The sequence below is a fragment of the Larus michahellis genome, chromosome 2, assembly GCF_964199755.1.
Source record: "Larus michahellis chromosome 2, bLarMic1.1, whole genome shotgun sequence".
Taxonomy (NCBI): domain Eukaryota; kingdom Metazoa; phylum Chordata; class Aves; order Charadriiformes; family Laridae; genus Larus; species Larus michahellis.
Genome location: NC_133897.1, coordinates 129,840,504 through 129,857,042, shown reverse-complemented (window position 1 = coordinate 129,857,042; position 16,539 = coordinate 129,840,504). Strand labels below are relative to the sequence as shown.

The following is a 16,539-nucleotide window of genomic DNA, read 5'->3' as shown; positions in this document are numbered from 1 at the left end:
TTGGGTTTGGTAACATTTAATCTAAATGTCACCCACAATCAGTAATACCATGATTATTACAGTGACTACTACAGTGAAAGATACCTCTTTCACCCCTCCATAAATGGATGCACGGTAAAACAAATCTTGCTTAATGACAGTAACATCCAAGGATGCAGTTTTATTGTGCACGCTTTCTACTCCTGACCTCTGAGGTGTTAGAAAAAGACCTAAAACCACCTGTGGTAACAACTTCTACAGACATGAACTGAACCCTACCACCACTGAGACCACGAAAAGTACCTGAGCTTTAAGTTCATGTCTACTACTTCTTGGATTTAAAACACCGCTTTTATTTTTAAATGAAAATAAATCAAAACAAAAACATTTTGCCATGCAAACACTTACCAGTGCCTGAAAGACATGGATATGACAGTGGAACATTATTATAAAACAGGTAAGTACAGTAGAAAAAACCTACACATTAAAGGCATTTTTGAAAGTTGTTATAGCATCTGATAGGTCTTTCATAAAAGACAAATCTTTTTCAGAAAGACTTTATAATGCATTTCTCTGCAGATTATGGTGGCTATTCACACTTTACTTCCAATTTTTATAGCCTCCAAGTAATTCTATAGAATAGTAAATACAGTTATTATAACCAGTCATAACTGGTGGAGAGATATATTTGAAGCAAACGGGTTTGTTTCCCCTCCCACATCCACTGAAGTAAATCAAGAGTGTTTCTGCTGCGGTTGAGAGGACAGAATCTGCAAAACTGATGCAAAGCAAGGGAAAAAAAAAAAAAAAGGCCAGAAATGTATAAACAAAGCTTTCCTCACACTAGAAGTACAAACCGCATGTCATCTCTACTTTCCGGCAAGGTTGTGGCACTGAAGTACTTCTTATACCACACTTAGCTCCATCACGCTAAAGAACATCTGAATAAGGTTCAGACTCACACTGGAAACAATGGAGGTACACCAGTTTACACAGGCTGAGAATCTGGCACAAAGCCTTGAAAATGAACGAGGATCTTCAAATGAAGTAATTGTACATATTGCATTTAAGTGTATTATCCCTGAAACAGAAGCGATTTCAAAGTGCTGTAACAGAAAACTAGAAAGATTAGCAAAGGATTAGTGGGGAAAAAAAAAACCAAACCAAGAGTAAATGAATCCCACTTTTCCCCTTTACAGACACACACCCAAGGAACAGCACGCATCTTAAGAAAGATCATGTGGCAAAATGATGACTCTGAGTCACTAGAAAAGAGAAAAATCTTTTAAAATACTCTTGGGACCGGGGACTACTGTTAAAGGAAGAGCATTATTTTATCATCCGGCTAATGAGCCGGAGGAAGGATTATTACTGTTTGGCGCTGTTTTGTCTCAACAACTCTTTTCCCTGAAACAAATATGCCAACTTCAGTAAACAAAGAGAGGAAGATGCACCGTTCCGCCGTTTCAATTGCACGCTGAGGAATATTTAACCGGAGGAAAGGAATCCCAGGAAAAGTCACAGAAGAGGGCCGGCAGACGCCGCTTTTACCAAGGTTAGGAGAAGCAGAAAAAGCAAAGCGGGGCGAGGACGGCGGATTTGCCCCCCCACCCCTCCCCACCGCCCTGTCAGGGGCGACCCGCGGCCCCCAGCACCGCCCGGCCCCGACCCGCTCCCGCCCCGCGGGCACCGGCCGAGCGGGGGCAACCGTCCTCCCCCTCCTCCTCCTCCTCGGCAGACGGGGGACGCCCCTGCCTGGCACCGGCCAGGGCGGGGGAGTCCCCCTCCCTCAGTCGTGGAGCGCGGCCGGACGGAGGGGCTGCGGGGCCACCGCCCCCGCCGCCTGTCCCCTCCCCAGCCGCCGCCGCCACCGCGTCCTCCTCCCGCCGCACCGCAAAACTTACGGGCCGGGGGTCGGGGCGAGGAGCGGGCGGGCCGTCGGGAGCGGGGCCGGCCCGCCTGCGCTCCCTCCCGGCGCGGACAGCTCCGTGCCCCCGCGGCCGTGCCCGGGGCGGGGAGAGCTCCCATCCCATCCCATCCCATCCCATCCCATCCCATCCCATCCCATCCCATCCCGCCCCGCCAAGCCGAAGCGTGTCCCCGGGGCGGCCGGTCACTCACCAGCTGCAGCGAGCAGAGGAAGATCAGCGTGCAGCGCCCCGTGCAGCAGCCCATGGTGGCAGCCGGGGAGACGCCGCTTCTCCTCTCCTTCCCACCCGCGCCGATGCGGCCCCCCCGGAGGCGAAGCGGGGGGTTCACCGCATCCGGACGGAGCGGCCGCGTGTGTCTGTGTCTGTGTGTCTGTCTGTCCGTCCCCCCGCCTTTCGCCGCTCCCCCCTCCTTTGTTGAGGGGGTTCCTCCTCGGCGGCGGGAAGGAGAGCGCGGAGGTCAGTGCGGCCGCGGGGAGAGGAGCCGGCGGCGGCGGCTGTGGGGAAGGGGCAGGGGACGGGGGTGGGCGTGTGCGGAGCGGGGCGGGGGTGGGCAGAGGGGAGGCGGGGGGCTGGGTGGGGGGGTGCCGCGGGTGGGCGTGCGAGGGAGGGCGGGGGGCGGCGAGCGGGGGGCTGCGGTAGGTGTGAGGGGGAGAGGAGAGGCGGCGGCGGGCTCTCCTCAGGGCGCCGCGCCGGGAGTCCCCTGGGGTGGGCGGTTTGCGGGCGATTTCGGAAGCTGCGAGGGCAAAGGCGGTGCTGGAGAGGGGAACAGGGGGCTGTTGCGGGCAGCGGCGGCCGACGCAGCCCAGCGCGGGCCGCTTGTTGCGGGAGCCCGGGGAAAGTTCAAGGGACTTGGGCGGCGGAGACGGGGCCGGCCCCGGGGCGGCCGGGGAAGCCCGGGGGCGGGCGGCGGGTCGTTGTTGGCGGCCTGCGCTGCGCCGGGGGGATGCGGCCGGTCCCCGGCTCCTCAGGGAGTCCCTCGGGCAGAGGCCGGGTGCCCGCTCCCGGGGAGGGCGGCAGGCGGGAGGTACCTCCGGGAGCCCCTTCCCCGCCCTCTGCCCCCGCAGGCGGGCAGGGCCAGCGGGCTTCACCGCGGGCGGTGAGGGGCCTGAGCGTCCCAGGCTGGCCCTCGGGCTCTTTAATCGCCTCCTCGGCCGCTGACAGGCGGTGCCGGGGGAGGGGGTGTCCCCGTCCACCCCCGGCAGCGCCATTGTGGCCAAGAGAGGCCGGCGGCTCCCGCCGTCCCCGGCGGGTGTGAGTTGGGAAGGGCCGCCGGGGAGAGGGGCCGGGCCCCGGCAATCGTCTGTCTCTTGGCAAAGGTAAATGGACTCCCGAGAGTCGCAAAGAAGAATTCCTGCGTGCACGGAGGCGGGTGAATAACTACAGCTCTCCAGGAGCCTCGCCGTGGGCAGCTGACATAGGATCAGTGTAGAAGCTGCGGTCCCTACGTCTATATATGCACTTTGGTCATAGACACGTAATGTTTTACGGAGGAAAAATAGATACAAATATGCACACCGTCTCTTAAAAATATTTTTTACACATGGATGAAGCGTCAACTACCTCTTTGTTTTCCCCTCTCCAACAAAGTATGGATAAATCAGATGATTATTTTTTACAGGCATTAAGGCAAAAGTGCCAGGTTGTGCTCACCAGACAGTGCCTTCTTACAGCCTGTTACCAGCTGCTGTTCCATGATACACAGGCTTCTGCCAAATAACACTGAAGCATACAACACATACAACTTTTAATTTATGCATTAAATGGTAGTGACAATAGTCAAATAATTACAAAACTACCGCAAAACAGTATTGTGTCATATTAGATTTTGAAAGATGCTTTTTTCTGCCGCTTCTCTTTTAAGTAGGAAAGCATTAAGATCGTTTTATATACCAAACTGAAGGAACAAAAGAAAGGCAAGTAAGAACCAGATTCTGCTCATCCAGGATATGTAGTTGACTAGGTATGAATGTGAGGAACGCAAAATATAACCCACGTATTGCACAATATACAAAACTTCAATAAAACAGCCTGAGATTTATATTTCTGTGTATGGCTTTAAGACAGATTTCTACCTGGGGCTAAACTTTACTAAAGTTACATGTTCTGAGAACATATTTGTTTTGAAGGATGAATACTTGAAGATCTGGAAGTAAATTGGAAAGATGATAGTTTCCAAGAACCCATTGTGCCAGCCTGAACTGGTAAATTTTATGGATAATTGGTTTTCTATACAGAGGGTTTAAAGCAGGTATCATCTCTCTGGACTTCACTGAAGTATTTAATATGCTCAAGATCTTTTTAGTTAAACCCAATAATAAAAAGATTAATAATAAGAATTGCAGGGCAGGTAAGAAACCAGAAAAATTAAATTACAAAAGCCAGTGCTGAAGCACATTTTACTTGTACTCGCCATATTCAGCCCCTGCTTGTACATCAGTGGGATGAGGTCCATAACTCTTCCCCCTCTATTTCTCCCCAGGGGTAGTGCCCTTCTGAGAAGAAGCTAAATCTTTACCTTTCCTTCTTGTGAGAAAGCAGATACCTTCCAGTACTACGATAGTAGCTGACATTAACCCATGTTCTCTGTTAAGGCAGAACTGTCTGAAGACCTGGATAAGATGCAGAAGGCACTTTTCACCCGTCCAAGCCATTGTTTTAGCAACCTGCAGAACGAAGTGGGTATTGCTGTTTCAGAGAAAAGCAGCGTTCAAGCTGTCTTAGAATCATAGAATGGTTAGACTTGGAAGGGACCTTAAAGATCACCTAGTTCCCACCCCCCTGCCATAGGCAGGGACACCTCCCATGGTGCTAGACCAGGTTGCTCAAAGCCCCATCCAACCTGGCCTTGAACACTTCCAGGGATGAGGCATTCACAACCTCCCTCAGCAACCTGGTGTCTCACCACACTCAGACTAAAGAATTTCTTCCCAATATCTAATCTAAATCTACCCTCTTCCAGTTTAAAACTGAACCCCTTGTCCTATCACTACACTCCCTCATAAAGAGCCCGTCTCCATCTTTCCTATAAGCCCCCTTTAAGTACTGGAAGGCTGCTATAAGGTCTTACCAGAGCCTTGCGTTCTCCAGGCTGAACAACCCCAGCTCTCTCAGCTTGTCTTCATAGCAGAGGTGCTCCAGCCCTCTCATCATCTTCGTGGCCCTCCTCTGGACCCTCTCCAACAGGTCAATGTCCAGTCTCCAGACTTAGTCTTCCGGACTATCAGAGGCAGAAAATGCCTTTTTGTAAAAAACAAAACAAAACAAAACAAAAAACCAACCCAAAACAGAAAAAAAGAGAAAGTCAATAGCACGTATTTCTGTATAGACAATTTAACTCGCCCATCTTCACAATTTCTAATCTGTGTGTTACTGAACTTGAATTCCAGAGCTGGTAACTTTCAGAGCATATAAAAGTCTCTGAAGTGACATCTAAGAAGTGGAAAAAATCCCACCCTTTTCCAAACCAGTTGCATCTTTGCTTGTCCTTATAAATGATGGAAACTGTGGAAATTCCCATCTTCACTAAGAGAAGTTTCATAGAGCTCTATGAATCTCTAACATTTTGCTGTTTGCTTTCTCATGTTCCTGAAGTATTTTGCAATTTCTGTCCTCTATATAGCCAAAACTGATCCCAAAATGAAAAGGACACTTGTGTAAAGCAGATTTATTCCTGAGTATAAGGTTCCACAAGCAAAACAACTGTCACCTGGTCAGGGAAGTAGTAAAAAAATGTTAATTAACAAGAGAATGCTGTAGAACGTGACTTCCACAGGAGCATAAGGAACTAAGCTATTAGGATGCAATCGCCCTACAGCTGAAAGCACTGGGCATAGGAAAGATACAGGGGAAGGAACCTGGGTTAGGAGGAGGTTAAAAATGAAGTATGGTTATGAGAAGGCATAGGAGTCCTAGAACACAGCAGAGCATGCAATATAAGAATAATATAACGTACAAAGCAAAGAGGAAGGACTGTATTTTATAAAATTCTCTACCCATGAATTGGGTAGAGAAGCTGATAGTCAAATAACCATAGAAACCCATTTCCAGCTTCATAATGAAGACAGCCCTAATATAGCACTGTGCATGCCAAGTAGGTAAAAAAATGGTGTAAGCACTAAAAAGCCCTGTGGACTAGCTTAATGCCTAACAAGATGCGCTGTATGGATGCAAATTTAGTGCACTTGAAAAGAAAGCGTGTACTGAAAAGCTTTACGTTCATGTAGACGTGGCCGTGCCCTGACATAATTGTATGATTCCTTATGCTAAAGCCAAAATTGTAGGCCACCAGAGCTTGTGCTTTTAATCTCACTGCATTCAAAGCAGAAAACCAAGATTGTTGACTTTTATAGGAAAATAGAATCACAAATATCTATAAGAGATATCACAACTATGTAGTACAGACTTCTGTTTCCTATAGGTTTATTCCTTGGTAGGTTATATTCTTCAGAATCAAAGATATGAAAATTTTAGGTCTTCATAACTAAAACCATCAGTAAAAGATCTCATATCAAGAGGACAAAATGAAATTCATAATGTTTGAGTGGCCTTGTAGCTCTTTAACGGTGTACACTATTCATCTAATAAGCCATTTACTTGTCTGCCCGTGCTGGAGTTTTTCTCAATCTGCATCAAACTCATCCGGCCACTGGCCTGGGCTGAAGGAGGTGCGTTTTGTTAACTGGGACCACTGGACTACAGTAATAATCACAGATGACAGCAGGAACACTTCCCTCATAGCCCGACTTTGCCATCTTTGATCATTAACATTATTCAGAGGAAATTACTGATTAAAATGAATAAGAGTGTTGGAGGATAACACTAATCCTGAAAAGATTTGCAGTATTTACTTAATTTTAAACACTGAGAGTAGCCCTAGATATTGTGCAGAGATTAGGTAAGTACATTCAGGGCCTGCAGAATCAGAGCTTAAGAAGAGATTCCCGTGGCCTCGGATTTCACCTTTAATTTTGGCATTTAAGGCAGAAAGACTAGAAAACAGAAGCTTTGTAATTACTTTTTAAGCTTTCCCAGAACGAGAGAGGATAGAGGGATCAAAATATGCTTCCATATAGCTATCAACAGGTCACACGTTAGGCAGACATACAGTTGTAATAGCTTAGAAAAACATTCCACTGTGTATTCCCCAAGCAGTCTTGAAATACCTCAAGCAAACTAGAAACCCCATGAAATTTAATATACCTTTAAAGACAAATGAGGGTTTCAAGATATTATCTGTGTTTTCAGTGAATCCTATTTTCAATTTATCCTTCCGAAGGCAGATACACAATATAATGATCTAATTTTTCATTTCGATGTTAACACCTGCTGCTAGAAAACTGTATTCTTCATTAAAATGCAAGTTACTTTATGGAATGGAAATATATGTTCATTATGAGTGTTGTTTTTTTCTTTTAAAAATAGTTTTTTAAATTATAAGGCCCAATGTGGGGAACCAGGCTCAGGCACAGCCCCTCGATGGCTGGGCAGGCCCACGGGGACGAGGACGGGCTGATGGAAGGACAAGACATCAGCCCACGGCCGGGGAGTGTGCTGGGGAGTCACTGGGGCAGGGACTGATGGCCCTTGGAGGGGCTGAAATGGGGTCCTGGCCCCTGGGGGATCCCGGTGGGGATGGGCAGGGACAGGCAGGGCAGGTGGTCCCCTCGGGGACCTGACAGTATGAAAGCAGTTTTGAAAACATGAGTGCCCTAAGTATGCAGACTGACTACATGTAACTCATTGTGGTTTGTCAGCAGTAGACTCCAGCTCAGCTTTGGGTTTGTTTTTTCTGTCTTTACCTCTTCTTTTCCTCTTTTTTTTTTTTTTGGTATAACACATTTTGGTATACCACATCCTTATAGCCAGGAACAGCCAGGCTAGAATAAAGCATAAGATCTTTGGAACTGTCTCTCCTATTAACTACAGGAACAAAAAGCTGACAACTAATAAGGCTCTCCTCTCGTTTGCAGGTCAGTAAGTGATGCATTTGGAACCATTCAGTGTAAATAAACATTGCTACAATCCTCAATTTTAACACGGAAAAACTTGAGTGGAGGTACAGTGTAGTTTACAAGAATGGAGTTTACAACAAGATTTGTTGTAAAGAACCACTGAAAGATGGATAAAGGGTGTTTATACAATAAACCAAGCTTTTTCTACCCTCAGAGTATTTCTTGGGAATAAAAGATACTTTTTTGTGAAGGATTTCTTTAGATGGATGCAGATACACCTAGAGTGTTTTCACTGACACTTCCCTGATGAGAATAAACACAAAGGAGAACATGCACTTTTTTTCCCACTGAAACCATGAAGAGCCCATCAGGTGTCCAGCTGCAGATGTGTAATGACAAACATTTTCAATGATCCGTTCATCATTGTTTAAAAATGTTTCAGCTCTCTCACTGTGTACAAGTTTGTATAGAAAAGTCCTTCAAAATGGCATAAATGAATTTATATAATCTGAAATGGAGTATAGAATGGACTGTTATCCTTTGCTTGCTGAAGTTCTTGCGTTAGGTTTTTAAAAGACAGCACTGATACCAGCTGTGTTATTCACAACCGAAGGGTTTTAGATGCTAGGATGGTCTAAAATATTCTTGTGACATATTCATCAATGACCTGGATGAGGGGACAGAGCGTACCCTCCGCAAGTTTGCTGAAGACACAAAACTGGGAGGAGTGGCTGACACACCAGAAGGTTGTGCCGCCATCCAGGCACACCTGGACAGGCTGGAGAGTTGGGCGGAGAGGAACTTAATGAAGTTCAACAAGGGCAAGTGTAGGGTCCTACACCTAAGGAGGAATAACCCCGTGCATTGGTACAGGTTAGGGGCTGACCTGCTGGAAAGCAGCTCTGCAGAGAGGGACCTGAGAGTCCTGGTGGACAAGTTGACCGTGAGGCAGCAACATGCCCTTGTGGCCAAAAAGGCCAATGGTATCCTGGGGCACATTAAAAAGAGTGTGCCCAGCAAGTAAAGGGAGTTTATCCTTCCCCTCTACTCTGCCCTGGTGAGGCCACATCTGGAGCACTGTGTCCAGTTCTTGGTCCCCCAGTTCAAGAAAGACAAGGAACTACTGGAGAGAGTCCAGCAGAGGGCTACAAAGATGATGAAGGGAAGGGAGCACCTCTCTTACAAGGAAAGGCTGAGAGACATGGGTCTGTTTAGCCTGGAGAAGAGAAGACTGAGAGGGGACCTCATCAATGCTTATAAAAATCTAAAGGGCAGATGTCAAAAGGATGGGGCCAGGCTCTTTTCAGTGGTGCCTAGCAACAGGACAAGAGGCAACAGGCACAGAATGGAACACAGGAGATTCCGTCTGAACATAAGGAAAAACTACTTTACTTTGAGGGTGCCAGAGCACTGGAACAGGCTGCCCAGAGAGGTGGTGGAGTCTCTGTCTCTGGAGACATTCAAAACCCACCTGGAAGCGTTCCTGTGCAACCTGCTCTAGGTGACCCTGCTCTGGCAGGGGGGTTGGACTAGATGATCTCCAAAGGTCCCTTCCAATCCCTACCATTCTGTCATTCTGCAGTTCCATGACACTTGCTGCATTCATGCTCTGCTCAGCTTTTGTGACCTGGTGAATGAGATTTTGGACCTGGGCATTAGTGAGAAACCATCACAGGTCACCATGGCACAGGTTTTGCCACAGCAGGAAATGTGGGCAGTACCTCCTGCTCTGGATACGTTCAGAACTCCCACTGAAATCAATGGGAGTTTGGGAAGGAATGAACTCATTGCTAAAGCCTGAATAGGACTTGTAGGCTGAAGCGACAGGTTGTTCCAAGCGATTGTTTTAAAGTTTCTGTTGCCAGCTTTAGTAGAGGCAATATTTTTCTGTGAGTAATTTACACTCATTTTCCAGCTATTTTCAGGCATTAAATGTCAGCTTTTCATAAGAAAGGCAAAACTGACTTGTCCGCTTGATGCCAAATAACAAAATTGACCTAAATTATGGTTATTATATTTGTAGTTTAAAAAACCTTCTTTTGTTATGTCTACGAAGCTGAAATATTTTAACTCGAGGTGGTTTTTTTCCAGTGTGCAGGGTTGCCATTTGGATAAACACCATCGTCCCAGGAGATGCACTAGGAGAATTTTCGTTCAGGGAAACGTACACTATCTGATTGAATTTTTTAACCCTCTGGAGCCAGCTGTTTCCCTCAAAAGAAGGGTTAGGACACTAGATCTGCTTCTGATGCAGAATGTCCCAACTCCGCTACTATCAGGTGAAATGCAGTGATATACGCAAGTGGACAACTTGACTACATAAAGCATCCATGCGCATAATAAACATCTCATGGCTTTTTGTACAAAGCCATCAGACTAGATTCTGGGAGCAATGAATTCCTACTTGCATGACCTAATTGGTATTTTCTTTTTTTATATAAATACTTATTGTCATGTTGATTTTTTCCTTTCAGTGAGCTCATAGTACAAACAATAACTTTCTAGGAAGTAATTGTCTGTCCTTTCAGTTTTTCATCAGAACAAATTTCTGTTTGCTAAATCAACCTGATTTACTAATTAACATCTGGATCTTATATGCACGCTATGCACACACACAATAATTCCACAATTATATTATATTAGCTATTTAAGGGCTCATCTAATTTTACTCTATACATAATCCTTGAAAATGAGATTTGCATAAAGTAATTTAAAATAGACAGGGCAAACTAGAAGTATATAATTATGTGTCGCTCTGAAATAAATACATTTTCGGTTTTCAATTTCCATAACTGAGTTCATTGGAACATAATTTAGCCTCTGAATATCTGAATTAATAATAAAATGACGGTATTCCACTGTCATATATGTACTTGCATGTAACTTACAGACATGGTATACTTTGTTACACTTACTGGATTACCCATGGGGTGTGTAAACCTTGATAACATTGAAATGATCCTTCTCTAGGAGCTGGGAGAGAGGACAAACAAGAAAGCAAACAACTAAAGAGACTTTTTCCTATCAAGACTTCTACTGCTTCCAATGTGGCAAATTTAGGTTCCTAGCCTTGATTTTCTAAATTGTATTGAAATTTGATGATTGTAATAACCTAAAGTCTACAACATAAGTATTCCCTCTAATCCCCCAAATGAACTTCTTTTTGAGACTCACCGTTTGTCTGAGACCAGTCTATGACATTATTTTTAGAGGTTTTAACAATTCTTCACAGACAGTTCAGAGTTTATGAGCTTGCGTGATAGCAATCCACACATAGTGAGGTAAACACACCTCTTCTTTGTTTTCTCTATCAGTTTCCTACACATGGTAGATATCATTCTGTAACCTCCTAATTCTGTTGCAGACTTTGAATAGCCAGTACATAAGCACACTGGTCGACGTCCATATACACTGGCAATATGTGTTACCGAGTATGATGATTTTATCATGTTTGCTAATATTTGTTAGTTGTATAAGACCAACTCCAGGCGTCCAGTGATTACAAAGGAAACTTAGTTTGCATAAAGAAAAATAAATCAGGGCTTCTCCACAACAAAGGAGAGCTATTAAGTGTGCAAGGATAACAGTAATCTATCAGTTGACTGGAAGCTAAATCAGTTCCAGGCTCTGATATCACACTGACTGTTAAACATAATCATGCATACTATATACTGATCAAGAAGGAAGTACTGATGAATTTCCAGCTTGAATGACCAATACTGTCTGACAAGTTGGGTACTAGTCAATTATTTTAATACAGATAATGTAGCCATATAGTTTTGCATTCATTTGACATTTCTGAAAGTTATAGCACTTATACTTAAAGCTAAATATGCTGTTGGAAACTTCCAGTACCGCATCAAGCTCTGCACTTGCTTTAAAAGGGCTCTTAGAGGAAAAAAAAACCCCACTCAGTCCCAGGATTCAAAGATGAATGTAGCAGGCAGTATTTTGATGATGACTTTATGCTGGGAATTAGGAGGACTCCAGCCAACAAAAGAATGAGATTCTAGAACAACTTTCCCAAGGCTATTGGGAGAACAAAATCAGGCCAATTAATTTTGAGATGGAGCTGACAAATTAATGAAGGGAAGTGGATGATACATAGACACTTGCAACACCAGAACCCTATAGGAAACCAGGAAGTCCCTTTGAATTACAGAAAGATGTCAAAAATTCTAACACAAAGACGGTATCAGGAGTGAAGGGAAGGAGATATGTCAGAGACAGAAAGCCATCGTGTCACCTGGACTGCATGGATGCCTCTAGGCAACAGATCCTGCCCTAAGTTAAGCAGTGCTCCAAGATGCGCAGAAGCAAATGAAAGCAACATTAGGAAACTTATTTGAATGTTCCCCTATACAAATAACAAATTATGACTGCTTCATACTTGAGAAAAATGGCCAGAGAGGAATTCAGGAGCAGTGCATAAACTGTAATACAGCTGCCTAAAGAGCTCACTGAATAACTCTGAATAATAGGCCAGCACATAAAAATCAGACTGTTTGCAGATAAATTTCAATAGGAAAAAAGCAAAAAATAAAAGGCTAAATTCTCTGAATAAATGCTTTACTGCAAATAATTTCCCCAGCTCTAATGAAGAGAGTTTGCTCTGGCAGCAGACAGAATAGGGCTGTGATGATAGATGATATCTTGGTCATTTAAAGCTGCAAGGATATTCTCTTCAATACCTGATCTTTACCCATTGCTAAATGAAAACGGTATCGCTGAGCCATTTAAGATCACACGAAATGTAAAGTCCAGACAAAAGCCAGGTCAAGCAGTCCTTCAATCAACACTCAGGGAAGACAGGAGCAGGCCAACAGCTAAGGGGGCATCCTTTTTAGTCCTGGGCAGCCGGAGAGGGAGTGGTGCATCCCCCCCTCTCCCTGCCCCCATCACTGCTGCAGCTGCAGCTTGGTCTAAGCCCTTAAGTGTAATTCCAATTTGACAGCTTGCATGGGTGTGAATACATTTAAGTAAAAAAGAAACCCTGCCAACCTTAGATGAATTAAACAACTGTGACACACACTGGGCCAGATTCTCTAATGCACCACAACAAATTTACAGTGCTGTGGCTGTTAACTGGAGTCCCAGTTCATTTTTAACTCCATAGTTAACAAAGCTGTATAAAGATGCAGTCATTGCTGTAGACGTTAAAATGTTTAAGTGCTTTTGCCCGAGATTGCCTTTTGTGGTGAATTTTAATACAATGTTTTAAAACCGGTAATCTGAAACGAGGAAACGAGGACCGTGTTTGCGTTTGCATGTCTATTATCAGAGTCAGCTATTCATCCTTAAGAAAGTTTTCTGATCTGTCTTGATATATTAATATAAAACTTCAAGGCAGAGACCATGTTCCACTAACTAATCCCTGTTTGGCTCTTAATGAATGTCTCAAGCATAAAAAACCTAAATTTCAGAAAAGTTTTTGTGCTGTTGTCTTAAATGGCTCATACTTCTTTTTTATCCGCTTGCCTATGTAAAGGAAAAAAAGGGGTTAAAACTTGGGAGCAAATTACAATTTGTATAACGTTTCTGCAAAAGCCAATGAAGCCAGCAATATCTGTGTCTGTCACTTGTTTGCTGAATCAAATATTTCAGAAGAAATGTAATATGTTAGTTTTATATTTTCAAATGTCACTATTCAATAGAAAATGTCATCTTTTCAGCAGGAACATGGAACTTAACAATATCGTAACGAAACTGCCGTGAACTTCTGGATATGAATTTGACCTACCTGTGGTTCATTCTTCATGCCTGTGAAGGGTTTTGTTAGCCCCAAGGAAGAGAAAGGTGATATGAGCCAGGCGGGGGACACACAGGGACTCATCACACACAGCTCCACTGGTTTTTGGCCAAGGGAACTCTTGCGGTTCAAACGTTACAGTAAATACTAAAATCTGAAAGAAATGTATAATTTCAGATGAAATGTGTGCTGTTATGTAAACATGTTACCAGGTTTGATCAGCTCTTTTCCGGCAGAAAAAAGAAGAATTATTAAGAAAGCTGTAAGAGAGAAGCTGCTGTGTAAAAGATGACATCTTCTCATTCAACAAGTTCTGCTCCTCTGGGTGAGGGAAAATTAATCTTTCTTTAAGATTAAGAAAATTTAAGATTTAAGCAAAGTACCTAAAATCTGGCTGCTGGAATTGCGCAGCTTTTTTTTTTATGTCTGCACATCCACATTCTTCCTGATTCCAGCAATACCGTGCTCTTTTTGACCAAGTGCATCTTTGGGAGCAAAAAAAAAAAGGATCGATCCTTGCATTTTGGTTAAGTAGGCGCTTACCAGGAAACCAGTATCCCTGCACATGCAAAAGATGTTCTGTTCATGTGTAAAAGGAGGTTACGCTGTGTTTATTCCTCTGAAAAGACAGTCCCATGAAAAGTATGTTTTCTGTGTTATGTATTGTCAATAAAAATGTTCCAGCTGCTGAACATTGATATGATCATACCAGGAAGAAGAGAGCTTCGTACTCCAGGCTAAACTTCAGATGACAAGGGCCAAGAAAAACACTTTCTAATGAACGCTTTTAAAAAGACCTCGAGTGAGGACTGAGAGACGAGGAGCAATAAGAACAGAACAATAGTGTCATTTTAAGGGCATTTGAGAACAGGATCACATTTATACCACATCTCTATGAAACGCGTAAGCCAAGAACAGCAGCCTTGCCCTTCCTCTGCCTCTAAATACAAACTGCTGCCCTTCCAGTTGCCCTCCTCTTTAGGCTGACAAAGGCTTTCTCATTGCTGAACAGCAAAACAGTTTGAATTAATCTGGATTAAAATTAATCACCGCTATTTTTTCTTTCAAGTTAACTTTGAAGTGGACTCATTCTCCCATTTAGTTCATTACTTGGCGATGTAGATACTTACACTGGCAGCAGGCAGGGAGCAACACAGGGACAAGAACAAGCATTTGGGAACAGGGAAAGGGCCGGGCTGTTCTTTTTGGCAGCGATGCCATACTGCTTGCAGAATCGCAATGTTAAAGCATCCCATCCCGACTGTGTAAGGTTATTTCTGCTTATGCTAACAGAACTGAAGCAGATCAAGCTACACTGAGTGGGAGGCTTGGACAAGGCGATCAAACACCCCACTGTTACGGTGGCTGGAGTGTTCACTGGTAATGAGGTCTCCAGCAGTAAATAGAGAGTTTAAAAGCCAACAGTGGTGACATCAGTAGTGTCGCTTTTGTGAAGAGATGTGGACACCAAATCCAGATTTGTGCTGCAGCTGGTTAGCACTGTGCTGCCGGCACAAAGCAGCTCTAAAGCTGGGGCTGCCAATTAACGCAGAGAGCTGGCATAGCACGTCTTATGCCATTGCTCTCCTGGCAGCTGGTATTTCTCTGCCTGGAAAGAGAGGTAGTCAGATCATCTCTGATCTGTGACTCTCTTAAGTGTCCCAGTGGCCCTTAGTTGTTGGTACAATCCCGAGTCTGTAGATCTCATTTAAAATTGCCGTAAGAACAGAACAGGAGTGAATGCAGACACCTCCAGGCTGCTTCTGCTCTGAGCGAGCTGCGTGCTGTTCGCCTGCATGACTTTTCTTATTTCACAAATATGCCCACTAACAAAGAAAACTAAGAAAATAAATACTTTTCAGTACAAGAAGTTGATTCTCTTTATTGTTTATGTATACTGGAACTCTTGCTAAGTGATAGCTTAAAAGATGTATTTGATGGAAATGAGAAATCGCTTGTGATTTGGAATATATGAAGCACTTGATAGCTACCTGATAATGTTACAGTGCACAGAAAGTTCACTTCCTAGGGCACTCTGGGCAGGATAAGCCACATAGCTTGTTATGGAGCTATTTAAAGCACATAATTACCCCATCTTTTTCCATGAACAAGAAGTAACTTTCACATGATCAAAAAGTCACCCCCACTGACGATCAGAGGGCTGGGGCACCTATGCTATGAGGACAGGCCGCGAGAGTTGGGGCTGTTCATCCTGGAGAAGAGAAGGCTCCGGGGAGAGCAGCCTTCCAGTACCTAAAGGGGGACGGCAGGAAGGATGGGGAGGGACTTTTTGTCAGGGAGTGTAATGATGGGACATGGGGTAACGGCCTCAAACTGAAAGAGGGTAGATTTAGATTGGATATCAGGAAGAAATTCTTTACTGTGAGGGTGGTGAGACACTGGAACAGGTTGCCCAGGGAAGTTGTGGATGCCCCATCCCTGGAAGTGTTCAAGGCCAGGCTGGATGGGGCTTTGAGCAGCCTGGTCTAGTGGAAGGTGTCCCTGCCCATGGCAGGGGGGTTGGAACTAGATGATCTTTAAGGTCCCTTCCAACCTAAACCACTCTGTGATTCTGTGATTATGCAACAGATGCTTTTTCAGTCAAGACCACAGGAATGGCATGATTGAGGATTCCTTTTGTGGTCAGTGATGAGATGAGATGGGTGCTCACCCGAGCCAGTGTTCTGGCAGGAAGCCCACTGCACTGAGGAGAGTAACACCGCTGTGGTGGGATGAGGGAAAGGTCACAGGGCTGTGAGAGGGATCACCAGGGGACTCCCCAGACAGTCCAGTGACCTGTAGCCTGCTCACACCACTGTGTTTTCAGGACAGGGGAAAAGAGGGAGAAGGCCTGAGACTGGTGGACTGTTCTCACTGCTTCTGCGGACGACCAGCACTAGGGAAAAAAGAGAATTCATAATGCAAGATG

General features: G+C 44.7%; 1 protein-coding gene and 1 long non-coding RNA gene across 3 annotated transcripts in view; both read right to left on the bottom strand.

Annotated features, from left to right (window-relative positions):
* NKAIN3 (sodium/potassium transporting ATPase interacting 3) overlaps positions 1 to 2,412 on the bottom strand; it is a 373,785-nt gene extending 371,373 nt beyond the window's left edge. Inside the window, exon 1 of one of the 2 annotated variants that reach the window (XM_074577126.1) lies at positions 2,101 to 2,412. In XM_074577126.1, coding sequence (XP_074433227.1) covers positions 2,101 to 2,154 — 54 coding nt within the window. In that variant the 5' untranslated portion in view covers positions 2,155 to 2,412. The remainder of the gene's footprint in view (positions 1 to 2,100) is intronic. The other variant, XM_074577125.1, reaches the window with a different exon arrangement.
* Positions 2,413 to 3,637: 1,225 nt separating this feature from the next.
* The window catches only part of LOC141739575 (uncharacterized), a 63,830-nt gene continuing 50,928 nt past the window's right edge, over positions 3,638 to 16,539 (bottom strand). The window contains exons 4-6 of the long non-coding RNA XR_012585742.1: positions 13,602 to 13,764; positions 4,978 to 5,147; positions 3,638 to 4,573 (exon numbers count right to left, since the gene is read on the bottom strand). This is a non-coding gene — a long non-coding RNA (uncharacterized LOC141739575). The remainder of the gene's footprint in view (positions 4,574 to 4,977; positions 5,148 to 13,601; positions 13,765 to 16,539) is intronic.